This window comes from Anopheles bellator, chromosome 1, assembly GCF_943735745.2.
Source record: "Anopheles bellator chromosome 1, idAnoBellAS_SP24_06.2, whole genome shotgun sequence".
NCBI classification, from domain to species: Eukaryota; Metazoa; Arthropoda; class Insecta; order Diptera; family Culicidae; genus Anopheles; species Anopheles bellator.
In genome coordinates, this window is record NC_071285.1 from 29,313,238 (window position 1) to 29,330,388 (window position 17,151).

Below are 17,151 nucleotides of genomic sequence, written 5' to 3' on the forward strand. Positions count from 1 at the left end.
TGCTCATTAAACGTGCTGCTGACGTGTCGGGCGCGACCGAACCATTTTTCCCATCATTAAAAATGTGTGGCCCATCCTTCCGGGGGTCCAGCAGCTCCCGCAAGTAAGTACGCCAAGTGTCCCTGTCCCCCCGCGGTGCAAGGAAGTTCTTGGGGCGGCCTCGAGGGCGGTCGATCGAAAAGCCGCGTTCGCCACTCGGCGATATGCGATATGGGAACGGCCACACCGCGGATCCCGCTTACGCGCTTTTCGCGGTTGATTTTGACTTTTGATTTATTTCAAACCGTGCGCGCAGGACCGCAACCGGTTGCGGTTGCTCCTCGGTTGATTATTATTCCGCACCAACAGCAACGGCGGCCCGCGGTCCGATATTGCAACGCGACCGCATTTCTCACACACAATTATAAATTCCAGGCTGATGCTCTTATTCTCGGACGGATTGCGCCGTCGGGCCGCCCGTTTGTAAGAGGCACTAAGAGTAGTTTACTAACAAAACTAAAAACCAAACCACGAGGCCGGAACCCCTTTTTGGGGCTTCGCAAGCAAGAGAAAGCCCGCACGGCGCACGTTCTGCGTCCCGCCGCGGGCTGTAGCATTATTAAATTATTTAATGCACGTCAGCACCGCCACGAGAGGGAACGACTTCACCGTAGATGGGCGCATCACGAAGTATGTCGCCAGCCTGTCTTGCTCCGTCCGATGCTGGAACGCTTCCGGCGGCAGGGCTTAGAGAGAGAGTGATGCACCTGCAGCCTGATCGATAACTAAACTCACGTTTGGTTTGCCCGCGAGGATTCCTGTCCGGCCGGAGGGCCGTGGATGGCCGAGCTTTCACCGTGTTGCTGAATTCTTGGCTCCACACGAACGTCGCGGGCGAGCTGGCCCGCTATCCTTAGGAGCCACCGCACTGCTCCTGCTCCCCGGGGAGGCTCTCCTCTCCCGGCGGAGCTTACCGGTAGAGCCGGTTGCTTCCTAGAAGTGGCTGGCAGCGGGGCAAAAAGCGTCTCAAACGTGCACTTGGTTAGACATCGTGGCTGCTGGCTGCCACGCTGACCAGAAACCCGGGCCCTCTGTCCCCCGTTCTGGACGCTGTCGATCGTTGATTGACGGCTAGTTCTCTCTGGCCAGGCCTTCGGCTCCTGTGCGCGTTGAAGCACGACGGCTTCTTGATCAATCTTCCTCGAATTAATCTAAGAAGTTGTGAAATTTCACCCATCGAAAACATTGTGCGAAAACGCTTAACCCGAGTTTGGTACTCGTGTTGCATACATCCAGGGGAATATGGAACGCAAATTATCTACATCAAGGCGCATTGTTTCGTAAATTCCGATTCGAATGCTCTGATTATTTAAAATGTAATTAAAAAGAGGTTACCATGAGTTAGTACAATAAAACTCGAAAGTTGTGTACGAAAGTTGATCTCCATTCGCATAGTTGCTTAACATCGAGAACATTCCTCAACAACCCCTTTAGAACCCCTCGAATCTGATCTGGACGTGGTAATCGACACTAGAATCATTCTGTCCACTTGTGACGAGGAACAGCATTGGAAGAAGATCACAAATAAACGGAACGACGTGCGCATCAGAATGCAACCATTCCGATGTGGATGCGTTCGCGGGTTGCGCGGTAAACCACAGCGCGAATTGCGGTAAATCACATTTAGCAAACGTTCCCTGGTCCGGTCCGGGCCCTAATTTTATGCACTTATTCAACTCGATGTGTGAGAAAACTTTTCTTCGCCGAGTCGCTCGTTCTCGTTTTTCCTGTCCACCGTTTGTTTTTTTTTTTCGTTGCCTTTCCTCGATGCTCTCTGTTGAAGATTTGCCCGCCCGCCCGCCACACTGCTGCCGAGGAATGCTGCGCAGCATGATGCAATGCAAAAAACGCATCGCCTCATTACGCGGAAGAGACGACCCGGGACCCGCGCGAGTGACGGCATTTTCTTCCCAGTTCGCGGCTCTTACTTCGCCAGCTCGTTTCGCGGTTTTTCTTTCGCTCCGCCAAACTCTGCTAAGAAAGTTGTGATTTTGCCTCTGACCAAAGAAAGCCCTCTCCCAGCAATCGATCTTGTTACGCTTTCCCCGGAGCGGTTCCCTACCAGCCGGGCCTAACACGTGGCTCGGTTGGGGCTTCTGTGGCACGCAGGGTGTGTTGCATTTTCCATGCAGGTCGGACGTGGCCGTGGCCGCGGTTGGGGACCCCTTTTCTTCCCGGGGCGATCCTTTGGCGGTCCGCGGTCCCTCGGGACGCGCAGAGTGCATCTATTGAATCGTTGATGATCTCGATCGGGTTTGCGGTAAAAATCTTGCACAGACATGCGGGAAGCACCGTGGGAAACCGTTTCCCTTAAACAGCCATCCAGTGTCTGTATGGAAAAGTGGACGACCAGGCTGCGTGGCTGCGAAACATGACAAACGGTTCCACGAACCAGCCGCCAGGGACTAGGGCCGTCGAGCTAAGTCGAATACACAATGTGCGATGCCCGAGTGATGATGGCGAGGTGATATATCGGAAGAAATCAGTGCTACGATGCCGCTGACCGCACGCTACTGATCTCACTTCGGTATTAGTATATTGTTCAATAAATATTTTCATTCAGGATCCGAAGAAAATGAAGACCATTGTTGTTTACATTTTTTGTTTACATTTTTTTCCCAATTTTTCGACAGCCGTCAATTTGAAATTAAGGAAATTAGGAATTCATCGTTGAAAAATATCATTTGTGGTGGTTTGTGTCTTGGGATTGTGCAGTTGAAATATTTCAAATCTTTGTCACGAGTTGCAGCGGCCTCTATGGAGAAGTAACGCAAGCAAATTATAACCGAAATCTAGATCTATTTTATAACGACAGTAACGAAATTTAAAATACAACAGTGCCTTCATTTTTACGTACACTTTATTTTATTGTTGTAATTCGCGCACCATTTCAACTTGAACTTTGATTCATCAAAAACCGATCCTTGCGCCGTCGCTCAAAAACTATCCAGCCTTTTAAGATCAGGAGGAGAACGCGCGCGCGTTTGGTGCTAGCTCTGTATCGCTTTCCTACTCTTTCCTGCTCCTCCTCTGTCTGCCCCGCGAAAGATTCGTGCCGTTTAGAATGCGCAAAACACGCCGTCTAACAGCCGCCTCTCGCGAGCGCGCCGTTCCAAAAACTGTGCCAAGCCTTGATGGAGTTGTTAGTTTTACTATTTGAATTGATTCTGCCTAAAATTCCCCAGCGCTCGGCTCGATCGAGTCCAAGTGCAGTTCTTTTGCTCTCTCCTTTGCCTCCTATGAATAAAACCTTCCTGCCGCTTCGTTCGTTCCGTTTCCGTCATGCCCTGTGTTTCCCTTCGGTGTGCTTAGAGTTGTGTTTCGACAACACGATTGCTTACAGATGCGCACGCATCACAACATCCTTAACGACGACCTCACACGCTAACGGTTGTGGCCGGTCACCGATCCGTTGCTTATTTCTATGTCTACGCCATTTGACTATTTCCGGGACCCTTCCGTTCCACAGATATACATATACATATTTATATTAATATATGTATATATATATGATGCGTGCCCTTCTTTCACTTTCCTTCTTTTTTGTATACAAAACATGTTACGATAAAAATAGTTTTTTCTTGTTTTCTCCTAGATCGACCACGATCATTCGTCCTCGCTACTCTACTTCATTTGCTTTTCTCCCGGATCCCTACAGGATCCTCCTTACCGGCCTTGCTTGTAACACCTAATAATATGTATGCACGCGTTTTTTGTATGTGTTTGTATATGTATATGACAGTGTGTGTATTAGGTGATTTCAATCCGCACAACAAACACCGTGCGAATGTTCTCTCATCGTTCTACTTTACATGCTGGTCAGCCGTAGTCAATTCGCATTGATTTTGCTTAAGAATGATCATTTCTCCTTTCTTCTATTAGATTTTCTGAAACATTGTTTTGTTGGCGAAAAACTCGAAAAATCGTACAAAGCACAGAAGGATTTACTGCCCACATTTCGTGCTAAAAGACTGCTAAAGCGTGCAAAGCGCTTGTCCAATTTCGGGTGGTCAGAATGAAAATAAAATCAGCCGGCTGGTCACTGAATTGCTAACTCCTCTTATCACATTGGTAGCGTGTGTGCGTGAGTGCACGCACGCATGTAAGGAGATTGCGTTACGTCCGCACCGGCCACCATGAGTTTCGTGCAGTGGGAGCTGCGTTCGTGGAGTGCAAAGATTCGAGCAATTATCGATTCGCGGCAGAAGGAAGAAGCATGTTCTGCTCTCTAAAGGGAGGCCATCATAAAAAATGGCACATAATTTAAATACATTAAAAAAACAAAAATTACCACCGACCGACGACAGTCTCTGATGAGACGGCCGAACCAAACCTTCAGATTCAAATGCGGCAAAAAGAGGAGCACATATAGACAGACCTGTAGAAAGGGGGGGGTTTTCGTGCCAAATTTCAAAACATTTACAAACAAAACAAAAAATCCGTGATCCCCGTGACTCCGTGACATATCTCCGAGCCCCGGGTTTCCTAAATCAAAATCACAATTCTACTGACAATATGGTAAGCAGCAGCAAATGGTTTGGGTGTTTCCATGTTCTAATTAACTGTTTGTATTTACAAGTCCGTACCGGCCGCCGCCGCGGTAAAAGATTGACCTCTTCATGCCAAGCGTACACGTTAAATACCGGTTTGTTTAAAATTGAGAACCATCCGTGTTTGTTTTATGTCGTTTCCCACAGAAGGGGGTTTCTTATAATTGTTGCCTAACATTTTTTAGTTTTAATGTAACCTTCACCTGCCAGATACGTCGTTTCTTGCAACATTGACACACACAAACACACACATGCAACTACTTTACGTTGACATGCAAAGGATAAACATGAATGTATGTACCAAATTTGCCATTTGAGGTGAAAATTCGAGGTTGACAGGAATAGTGGAATTGTTGTTTTCGGGGATTTTTTGTCAGACTCCTTCTGGTTTCAAACAGTTTGATGCCCAGCTCTCTCTCACTCTCTCTCTCTCTCTTCGCGCTTTCTGTCACACGTGTCAATATGCATAGGAGTTAGTGTTACCATTAATTATTATCTGTTATATTTAATTTTTTAGCCGTCGCCTTTGATCATTGCAATATCCTACCGTGCGCACTGTTCGTTCAACAATCGCCTCTGCATGTATTTTCGTTTCATTTGTCCCATGTTTCTGATAATATGCCTAAAATTGATGCATTTCCGATGCTTATTTCGCCCAATGCTAGAGTGTGTAACCTTAATACTGCGTTCGCTTTCCAGTGTAAGCTTGCATTGAGGCCACTGAGAGTAGAGAGCCCGAGGCCCCGCGAGTTACTACACACCAATCAGTGTTCTGTTCGGTTCTGCTGCTTCTGTTTCTGTGAAACGAGACACACGTTTCGGTCTAATCCTGCCCCAAATGCTAATTCTCTTATTACATAGTTGCGTGCACATTCATTCTTCAGTCGTTTGGTTGAGTACCGCGGAATCCAGCAAATAGCCTGCTGAATGATACACCCGAGCACCACCCGGCGGCACAGCAGCAGATATAGATGCAGCAGCAGTAAGAGCGTGCAAAAAATCCTCCAAAAATGTTTTTCATCTCCACTACTACAAGCGAACCCTCGGTTGCCCATCGCCGAACTCTGTCGCCAAACCCCGTTTCTGTTACTCCGAGAGCGAGCTACTCCGACCGGCCACACAAAACACCACTCCGGAGGACAAAGACGGATGTATCGATTCGGCCCCGTTTTGGTGGCGCGGGCGCCGTAACGCACACGCACCTTGAATCTCCTATGTTCTTCCTACGGGTCTGTAGGCTTTATTTATTTAATTATTAATTAGGTTAAAATTAGACTTAGTGCCACTTCTATAATAATGTACAACAACAGTAACTTTTCTTCTGACGTTTCTCGGAGGTCATATTCATCTCCCGGACGACGGTGGCGAATACTTCGTTCACGTTGATGCGATCCTTTGCCGATGCTTCGATGAACGGGCAGTCCCACTGCTCCGCTAGGGCACCACCTGTGTGTGGGAGAGTAAACAGGCCACAATTAATGGTGCTACCAATATCCTCCAAGGACTTTTTGGTACATAGTGATCGTAGTGGTCATTTTGTTCCGACTGCAGTCATTTTGTTCCTTGCATTACACTCGAATTGTTGTGCATTGTTTTTGTCTAGCGATGACCAAGTCTGGTGGGTTTTACAACCTTCACACGACGTTCAGTCAAGTGGCAGTTCTTTAAAGTTTCCGATGCTCCAATTCAATTCAGTCTTCAACGAACACTGTCTTCATTGTCTTGTCGAAAAGAGTCGGTTTCTATTGTATACACTTGTCGGCAAACTTGTTAATAGTCCATATCAAACAATCGAACAGTCAAGCTGACAGATCGAGTGGGAATGCCGCCATCATGCTGTATTGGCGCGGCAGCAGCACCTAAGGAGTTGGAATAACAACCCCATACCTAATACCTAATTGTGAAGATTGACTTAAGCCATGCAAAGAAAACAGATTGCTGGCAATGCTGGCTGCGCCAAAAGTAATTCTCTCGCACGTGGACTTAATCATTAGAAGTTGATGGCATTGAAAATAATACACACGAAACCGGTTAATAATTCCATTTTCAGAAGACGACTACATAAAATCCAATCTACTCCTACGCGTTTCGCTCAGGACGTGTCGCGACGTTTGTCTTGATTGTGGCGCGGCATTATTGAGTCACACAGTCACACGTTTGGTGGTGGGATTCGTTTCTTTGTGAGGAGACACTTCTTCACAGGAAATACACTTACCCTCGGCCGTGGACACTTCTCTTTGGCAATCTAAATCTAGCTTGTTGGCGACTAGGAGGATTGGTGCTGGTTGACTTCCTTTCACACGACTGATCACATTTCGCATACTCGCGATATCCTGCATTGGAAGGAGGACGGGAAACGATTGATTAAATGTAAACCTTATGGTCCAATCAGTTCTGTGATAGAAAAACATACCTGAAATGTCTGGTGATTGGTTAGAGAATACATAACGATAAAGCCGTGACCATTTTTAATGTACAAATCTCGCATCGAGGCAAACTGTTCCGTACCGGCTGTGTCTAGAATTTCTAGCACACAGGGTGAATTGTCCACCTGCAAGGATACAAGAAAAGCAAAGAATGTAATTACGAAAATATGAGAGCTACGTGCAGCGATGCAACCATCAACGTAGTTAAATGTAGACTTGATCTAGGTTTGTTTAGGAAACAGATCAGAATGTTAGAGGGTGTTACGGAAAACTGAATTATGATTCAGTCGTTGAACCGTCGAAACCGTTACTCTGGTCTTGTCTGGTCGTTGAAGTATTAGTTCTTAGCAGTAGCAGAATGAACTCAGAAATATCAGTCCTAAGGCTAGACACAACAACGACCGCAGCATCACTTTGTGTGCAATAAAAACACGTGAGAAGCGGAGTGCCTTCAAGGAAAACAACTGTAAAGTGGTTTCTTGGCCTTGTTGACAAGTGACATGTCGGCGCAGCCCAGGCTAACCCGAGACAGACTTCTGTCACCGGCCGGGTCGGTCCGACCACCTCCCTCCGGCGGTTTGCGTGTGCTGAGAATTATCTCGACAAAGATAAAATACGACATTCATTGCAAATCCATGCAGTTCGTAGAGCGAGAAGCTGACGTACCTCGTTGGGGGGGAAGCTAAAATTGCTCTATTTCTATCACTACCCGTTGTTCAAGTGCCCAAGGTCGGTCCCGTCTCTCGCTTCCAGCAATAGCCACAAATCAAGGTCAGGTGGGCCCCGCCAATTTACACTTCCCTTCGAACAGGCGAAATTAGCAAAGACCTACGAAACACCATTGTGTGTCCACCAGCACTGTCCAGTGTTTGCCAGTCAATATTTTGGCGCATTGCTTTGGAATTAGTACAGTGCAATGGCAGAAAAAACCGCAATTTGCATAGTTTCGAGTTGCTCTATTGATAAGCAGGGTTAAAGTTGCCATTCTAGACAGGTTGTTACCGAGTATGTTAGCGATTGGAGCGCAGCCAGACGAGGATGTTCTGTAACGGAAGGGGAGAGCACCACATAGGACAAGTTGACAGTTCGACAACTGCTGTCAAACTGATACGCCCGGTGGAGTTTTGTGGTTTATTGTGCGAAGGACTCTCTGGAAAACTTCACGTACTGACAATGGGTATGGTCATCAATGATGGATGGCCACGCCACAGCTGACAGTGTCAGCTACATCAACATTAATAGAGAGCCACCATCACGGTTTACAACTTTTCAAGCGTTATTACAGTGCAAATGTGCGCGTTTGGTGCACTATCTTTAGGATCGAATGTACTAAAATATGAAGGCGACGTAAGCCAAAATAAGGCCACCCCAAACAGTGCATAATAAACGGACCCCTATATACTCTCCGTCGGGGGGGTCTGCGCCGCGCCATGTGCCCGCGCGTAATTCTTTCGACGGATTATTGCTCCGCAAGCAGTTTTGGGCACTCGAGGCACTTGCTGTTCGGGGAGATGGGCGCCCGTACGCGAGTGTGCACAGTTGGCGCGTCTGAAGCACCACATTCGCGACCTTGCGTGAGTGAATCGAAGCTACCCTTTTTAAAGCACCACACACCACCGATGTCCAAATAGGAACTCGGCGTAATGTAGAAATTGGTCAGACCAGGGCTTCGTGGCCAGCGCTCTGCCAACGCACCACTCGGCTCGGCTCTGGTCGGCCAAGTAGTTCAACTCCCACCAGTTTGGATGGCGCTGTCCAGAGTGGTACTTTGACGCTCCGCCATGGTACGCTACTGCGCTGCGGAAAAAAACGCGTTCTTATCAAAATCCTTTGTTTACAATCGCTGTCTGCACAACCGACAGCCGGGAGCCAAACTTCTGGACTTCTCAACGACTGCGATCTGCGTATGAAGAATGCTTTAGCTCAGCTTGCAGCAAGCGGAACGCGCGTCCGGCATCGTCAATGATCCTTATAGACCCCCCGCTTCATGATTCACTGATTTGCGGACTCTAATTGATAGGAGCTTCTAACATAAAAAGTGGGGTTCTGGCTACCACTAACTAACTACCACCAACTACTGGGCAATATTGTAGTGAGTTTACAATAAACCATCGATCCATCGAAACATCCACAATCCACCTTCTTCAGAGCGGCCCCAGACCCCGTCTACATTCCTGATATGGGCAACGTCAGACCAATTGGCTTTTATTGGCAATTGGTTGGTCCTCTTTCTCTCTCTCTCTATGTGTGTCTAGGAAGGAAACTCGCCGACCGGCTGGTGATTGATTTACTAAACGGCACCCATTGGACGGCCCCACTCTCCGGACACAATAGTTCTAAAGCGCACCCTTTGGTTCCTTGGCCGGGTTCCGGAAACTACACCACCATCGGGGAACGACATTTTTATGGATTCTTTCCACGGAAGCAGCAGTAATGTGTTTCCTTTTCGGCTTCGGTTTCTTTTGCACCAAAGACTCGGTATATGCGTGACCGTCCGACATTCTGCTGGCACTCGTGACAGGCCCTACTGATGGGCCCTCTCGCTCTTACACGAGGGGTCTGATCCCCGCGGAATTGGCAGAGCGTCATCATCATCGGAGACGCTCGGAATAACCGCGTGTAAAATATCGAATCCATCTTTATCGCTTCTTCGCAGGCTACGCGAACGGTTCTTCGAAAACGAGACTCCTCTAGCTCGCTTCCGCCGGTGCGGTGCATTGACAAATGCCGGCGTGACATATTGACAACGGACAGTGAACGACCGCCCTCTAGCCTAGGAAAGGATTCCTGGGCCTTTTCTTTTTTTTCTATTTTGCTTCATTGGCATTTAAGTATTCTATCAGCTCTCGCTTGACACATCCGGTTAACCTTCCTCCCAATCGGCCATTCAACGCGATTGGTGGGGTGAACCGAAAAGTACCCCGTCGACCCTTCGCTTCCAGTTTTTCGCTTTGAATTAAAAAAACATTATTTCTACATAAATTAGTCGATACTTATGTTGCTCAAACTTCCTTCGAATCATCGAAATAGTTTCGTCCTTTATCAAATGGAACCGAACAAGCATGACTTCGAATGAAATCTACCATGACCAGGTTACCGGTATGGTGGTCGCTTCCGGATTAGTAGTGGCTACGCAACTGAATACCTAGAAAGACTCCCACATCTAAGACATGAGAATCCCGGCCTTCTTTTGGGCAGTTCAACTGCTTGCTTGCCGTGATTGTTTGGTCGGTTCAGTTGACCACACAAACCAGGCTCTGGCTGTAACCGCAAATAGGCCACTGACGCCACCTGCATGTGGTGGAGAGGTTGCGTAGACAAAACAGTGAAAGCAAGCCGTTTTTGCTCCTCTAAATAAGATACGGTTTATATTTGTGGTTTTATGTTGACCTCGAGTTCTATCACATGTCCACCCATGGGTAGTGTTGCGGTTGCCCCTTACGTAGGTTACGCTACTATGAGGTTACTGTAACCAGCTGTAACATTCGTAAACATTGCTTGCTTTTGGGCCTAGTTATGTTTAGACTGTACCGATTCTTGTTTACACTAAACATAATTTGTTCCGTTCGTTCGTCTTCAACAGGTGGTAGTGGCACTGTTACAATTAATGATTGAATTGCTTTATGGCGAAGACTCATTTTCTATCTTATATCTACATTGACAACGTGACAAGGTTTGCTTGACGCATCGTATCGAACTGATAGCAATTTTATTTTCAAATGTGTTTTGCTAGTGTTTTCTGCAGCCCACAGTGAAAGGCAGAAGAGCTACACCCTGTCCTGAGAGACTTTGAAACTCACCACGAGTGTGGCCCTGAACGGTACGCGAACTGGAATGTTCAAAGACGTTGGCCAGAAAAACTCCGTCCCCGATAGATACACTAAAGGTGGGGAGCACTAAAACACAACTAGTGATTGTGACTTCCGGACACAACAGCACTTCACGTTCGAAGACACATTCGACACAATCAAGGGCAATGAAGCCACCGCCGCCGCTGCCGAATAAAAACCTTGCTCCGTTCGTTAACTTTTTGTCAGTGCATTGAAAATAATTACATTCCAAAAGGAATTCGGTGCGGCACGCCAAGGAGAAGCAGTGTTTTTGCGGAGACCGCACCGTACGCACATTTCTGCTACGCGACCCGATTACATTCTACTCAAAGGCAGCCATAGAAAAACTTCGCTAGGCTTCAGATCGCACACGCGCAACGAGCCTCGTTCTCGTATTAGGGACACACCGGACGCAAGCAACCACCGCACCCGTGCACATACCATGCACCAAATCGGACCAAATCCTTTACGGGACACATTACGGGTGTTGGATTTCGAACTAGCGATCCGATACCTTATACGAGAAGGTTCATCCTTCGAAGGTGTTTGGTACGCTTGGTCAACAAGCAATGAACTATCTAACCTTTTACGCCTAAAACAGGCACCGGTTTGCAGCAGGAACGCTATTGGTAAACATAATTACCGTTAAGGGGACGAGATACTTGATTGCATTTTTATCGGTTGTCGTTCGTTTGCTACCCGATTCACGCACTTCGGATGCAACAAGAGCAGTCAACAAGTTGAACCTTGAAATTTAAATTGCATTTTGCAATATGACTAACGGGCATTCCAAAAGAATCAGGGAGAGCTGATAAAAGGCGCAGTTCAAGGAATTGTTTTGGGTCGTTACAAAAACTTCCCGGCACTTTGAGCGCGAAGTCAAGTCTTCCTCCTTCTGGGGAGTGCTTCAGAAGCAACCCGGCCAGATAACAGTCGACGGCGGCAGCAGCAACCGCCAGCAGTCTTCTATGTTGATGACTTTCCGCTGATTGCTCGGCACTGGTCCCCCGGCACCGTCGGCCATCCGAAATGGGACACGAGGCCCTCCCTAGTGCCCTCCTTTGCCAGATCGGGACCATGGCGCGAAGCGAAAGTAAAGCGCGATAAACCCCATGAAAAGGGGGCCTAGAGAGTTAGGCAGCTAGAGCGGCGCCCGCTCGCTATTAAGGCGAGAGTTTAAACTCCCAACGCAAGACACGCTGCTTAGTAGCCTGCCCGGGGGTGGCTGGCTGGCTGGCTGGGCCGGCGTGTCCGCCGAGTGGGAGCCTCCGATGAAGCAAGTGGAGTGTAACAATGTGTTAAAACAACGCCCTTTCGAGGAGCAGCAGCAACAGCGCACTAGACGCCGCGGATTCACAGCAAACACCCCCACCAGCCGAGGTGGCTGAAACCTATCATCAAGTCTATCATCAGCCGCCGCCGCCGCCGAGAAGCTTGCGAAGTGGTCCTCTCGACGCGATCCCCGGACAGATTCTGTTTCCCCGGAAAGTGGTGACGACTTTCGCGTGGCCTCCTCTCGCACGGGATCGGTTACTTTCTTATTTCCCAACCAAAAGTTCTAGTTTTAGGGGGCCACCGTTAACGTATGAGACGTACTTGAACATTATTCTACTTCAAGCTCTTTGGGTAACAAAGAACAACTCCGAAACATTGGCCGATGGAGCAGCTACAAGGTGAGCAGACGTGATAAGGTGAACATTGATAGGGACGGACAAACACATCTCACGTCGTGTGATTGATTGTTGTTCCGTCTGGGTTTCTGTATGCTAGGGACCACGCGCTACATCACAGCTACAGAGGCTCAATTCTCGTATGAAGGCTTGAGTTTCGCAGCTACTTAGCAGTTTGTTGTTGTTCGCGTTGTGCGCTCTCCCTTTCGTTTCACTCGCAATATGGCGGTGGATGCTACTAACTTTCTAGCACCACTCGCGCCTGGCTTGCGTGGAGAGTGAGGTCACTTTGTGCTGGCGGTCGCAATGATGTTCTCTCGATGCGTTCGAAGCGGCAAGTAAGCGAAAGGCAATTTGAGATACATTTCCATATGCCTCGTGAAGTCGTACAAATCATCAGGAATATTTACTATCAACGAATAGTCGGTTGTAGCATGAAAGTTTGAGACCATCCAAAGTTGAAATGTGCACGATTTCGGACAACTAAATTACCTTTCGGTCCGGTCCAACGATCCGTCCACACAACAGTTTTGCACCGCAAATCTAAATGGAAAACAATCATGGCTTATGAAACCCGCTTGGCGCTCAACCACCATTTTTCGCACGTGGTGGAACAGAGGCAATGAATTTTCATCAACTCCTCTGGCCACACACCGATGGAGGTCTGTCTCACACACAGAGCCACATCGTGCAGCACCCAACAGAGAGCTATGCAAATGCAGGCTCGTCGGTGTGGTGCACACGAGTGAGGAAAACACGAACGTGCGAAACATTTACGTTCGAGTGATTCACATTGCAGCAACCGAAACGCGGTGGAAAGCTGCAGACAACTTTCAACAACAACAACAGCAGCAGCTGTGGAGGGCTAAACCGTGTGTCTAAACGAGTGAAGAAGAGAGACGCCTCTTCACATTTAGCGCAGATCTACAGACGACCGCCCGTAAGAAGTCAGGGCCGAGTGTCCACAAGATAACTATTTCTGTTTATTTCCTTAACCCAAACGAGAAGAACCGAACGGATCCCTGAGCTGACGTCACGCTCATCGCTGGGGCTGCCCACATACGGTACCGTCACATCTGCTTGAGAATTGAAATTATATTGCAATGGAGGACGAATGAATAAACAAAACAAAATTCGGCCAGCAACCACCTATAAAAATATAACGTTTTTCTAGCCATTGGAAAATGTTTGTGGCATGGTTTGTCGTTTTGTGTAGCGATTGAAGGACCTCTTAGCTGTTCAGTTCAGTTCGCGTCTGTTACATTCATCGTAACTTGCATTCGATGTTCCGCAGCTTGGGCCGGATAGAACTGGTGTGTAACCGACCACTCCCGCCCACGACCAGCTGCGGCAATCCGGATTTCGGAAACACGCTTGGAGCAGGTTCCTACCCAGCGAACTAAGCTAATCCCACAAACTCTACTTTTCGCAAATACGAGCGCATATTTATAAACATGCACACAGCTTGTGCGAGTGCAAAGTTTTGGAGTGCAACACAGTGCTTGTGGCTGCAGGCCCCTTCTCCAGGTGTGGCCAAGGATTCCTCTGCCGCTGCATTGCCAATTGGTTTTGTAATAGCCAAGCATAGCTTAGAAATGAATTAAAATCGATCCGAGGCGTTTAAGCCAGTTCAATAAACGTGTTTAAATCTTGCACCGGACATGCGGACCCCGAGACCGCGCGTCTTGGGTGATCTCCAGTTCAGGCATCAACCTTGCGCGACGCCGGTACAACCTCTGAGGTCAATCGCCTGAGGGGTTTATACGTATCCCCCGTCGCGCATACTGAACGCATACGTTTCTATATTTATGGCGCCCATCGTGCGGTATCCTTTCGGTAGCTTCCGAAGTCGTGCTTATGGGCGCGCAAGTATCGTTATTACTGAGCAACCGTTTGGTATGCCGTGCACCTGAACCGCAGAACTAGGGGACTGAAAAAGTTGCTCGGAACGTATATAGTTCTGTGCATGTTGAGGCCCCCGGCGAAGCATACCGCTGGCGAGGGAAGTCTGCGGAACAAATTACTCTGACTGCCCCCGGTATTGAGTGTGTTAGGGGGTTTCAATTGCTTCCCGCAATACACTCCTTTCATCCACCAACCCAACCCCGGTTTGTTTCAGCAATGACTAATTCCACTTCTTAGTCACATTAATGGAGAGTTGGTGGAATGTGAGATATGTTTGAGTAGCAGAGTCACAGCTGGTTCAATGTTTTGGTCATAGGCGAAAGAGGAGGCCTTATCAGGCACACAGGCGGTAGAGGTTTAACTGTGCCCTGCTCTGCAACAAACTGTTTCGAAAACAAGCTTGAGCCGTGCAAATGTCCCTAGTTCCATCTATGGCAACATTCGGACACGTGTCCCTCTCGGAACCGTACTGGTGCGTTTCGAAAGAATAATTTTAAATTCTTGGTGAAGGCTATGCAATCCATTGCCGACACCGGAGCATTGCCACACAGCAATGGAGTAGTTGTTGATAGGTTGCTTTCCTCGAGTTTAATCATCCATTAGCCTATGGACTCATTTTGCAGACTAAAATGAAACAGAATAAAGTGAAATGTTCGCCACGTTAATCGGGCTTACCTCAATCTCTTTCCGATAGAAATCCTCGATGGTGGGATCGTATTTCTCTATGAAGCACCCGGACACGAATTGCACCGTAAGGGCCGATTTGCCGACCCCGCCGGACCCGAGGACAACAACCTTGAATTCACGCATTTTTCGTTCGTGTAGCTGCTGCTGTTGCTGCTGCTGCTGGTTCCCGTATTTATTCGGACCACTACGCTTGTTTCCCTCGAATCCACAGGATGTGTGACCACTTTATCGGTCGCACTCGACACACACCTTTTTGTAGGAACAAACACACACACACACTGATATGCACTTTTTATTGGTTTGTTCGAATGGGTTCGGAAGTTGAGCCACTTCCCGATCTCGAACACAACCAGCACCGCGCCCACACTAACTTAGATTACCAAAGAGGGCCCCCGCAGCACCGCCACTACCGGGACATTAAATTAAATTACGCAAAAACTGGCATTTCCTGCGACCGCAAACCCAGGAGAACCCCACTTGCCGTTTGCTTCCTTAGGCTGCGTTCCGGCGCGGCAAGCCAATTTGTGCCAAGGAATCGGAAACCACAGTGAAGGTTGGCGGGCCGAATTCCAAAAGCAAATCTGCCGACCACGGCCTAGTTCTGCTGCTACTATGCACACCAACAAAAAATCGGACACACGCCGGCAACAATAAAAATAATTATCAATTAAAAACAGCACACCAATACACACGTATCACCACGCACTGTGATTCACAATCGAACAACCATAAAGACAGTGGCCGAGATAAGAGAGTTGCGATGTTGCGAAAACGAGGCGCTGAGAGCCGGAAGGGGCTTTCAACAATCGGTGGACGATGATCGTCGCTAATTGACCACTGCGCGCAGGATGGCGGAGAGGGTTCGATCCGGATTCTACCACGCACCTCTACTTTACTTTCGTCAGATGCACTTCTTCTAAGCACATCGTGCACCACATTCTAACGCATTCGCCGTTCGATTCACCGTACGTAATCGTGCACCTGTGCCTTAATTTCTATCAATCTCATTTGACTTGACGGTGATTGCTTGTCGGAGTGCGCACGATGCACCACGCACGGTCCTACTGGCGATCGGCTAATCGGTTGTTTGCCAGTGACTCAACGTGATACGTGGAAGTGTTTGCAGGTTACGATGGACAATCAGCAGGCTGGCTCTCTCTCTGACATGTGGTGATAAGCCCGGGACACTAGGTCGTCTTGTTATTGCTACGGGGGTAGAGCACAACACGGGGAGCTTGGAAAATACTCCTGACGTAGCTGTTTTGAGCAGGGTTGACTTGTTTGAGCGATGGTTAACACTCCCGTGGCAAACTAGCGCAGGACAACGGGGTTTCTTCTTCCTCGCCGCTGGCGACAGTATTGTTCATGTCTACTTCGAAGCACTCCGTGAACTGCTGCTGCTGCTGCCTCGGGTCGGCACCACTGGTTCTGCGGTTCTCACTGACGGTGCTGGTCAACTGCATTCTAATGACACTATTCATATTCCATACGCGTGTGTCACCGATGTGTATAACTCACGCACACAGAGACCCACGCGCCGCAAGGCAATCAGCACTGCACATGTCTAGACGGACATTACGATCAAGTGAGGCGCGGCAGCGGAATCGGCCACTTCCGACTGTTCCTTTTCTGGTCTGCTCACCAAGGATGATTGGTTTCATGCGGCTACGAGACGGCGTCTGAAAAGGGACAAGATAAATCCGAGATCAATGCTTGCTAATTCCTGCTAATGCTAATTTACATTCAATTTTGTAGCTTCGTAAAACTATTCCCTCTTAATGGCTTTTCAAACCATGTAACATCGCGGCGCGCAGAGCAGTGTCAATGTCTGGGTGGGTTAAAACCCCCGTTCACAATGTTCAAAACACTCCATTGAGGGAACCGCTGTCCAAAACCACGCGGCCTGCCTTTCGTATGCGTGTCAATGACATCCGGTGATACAAACGAAGACGATTCCGCGAACGTGGCCATTAATCGATGCATCACGCATTGCCCGTGGGCGCATATCTCGTTGAGTAACACTGGAAGTGGCCCCCGTGGAATA

General features: G+C 48.3%; 1 protein-coding gene across 1 annotated transcript; it reads right to left on the reverse strand.

Moving 5' to 3' along the window:
- Window positions 1-2,903: 2,903 nt before the first annotated feature.
- Window positions 2,904-16,149, reverse strand: LOC131206431 (ras-related protein Rap-2a). The gene is made up of 4 exons (XM_058198979.1): window positions 15,096-16,149; window positions 7,003-7,140; window positions 6,805-6,922; window positions 2,904-6,035 (listed from the first exon to the last, which is right to left on the reverse strand). The coding sequence occupies exons 1-4, from the start codon at window positions 15,228-15,230 to the stop codon at window positions 5,878-5,880; spliced, it is 549 nt and encodes a 182-aa protein (XP_058054962.1). The 5' UTR covers window positions 15,231-16,149; the 3' UTR covers window positions 2,904-5,877.
- Window positions 16,150-17,151: the final 1,002 nt, after the last annotated feature.

Coding starts and splice junctions, on each gene's coding strand:
- LOC131206431 (XM_058198979.1), bottom strand. CDS start 15,230: ATGCGTGAATTCAAGGTTGTTGTCCTCGGGTCCGGCGGGGTCGGCAAA. Junction 7,141..15,095: donor TCTATCGGAAAGAGATTGAG/GTAAGCCCGATT, acceptor GTATCCTTGCAG/GTGGACAATTCACCCTGTGT. Junction 6,923..7,002: donor CCAATCACCAGACATTTCAG/GTATGTTTTTCT, acceptor CTTCCAATGCAG/GATATCGCGAGTATGCGAAA.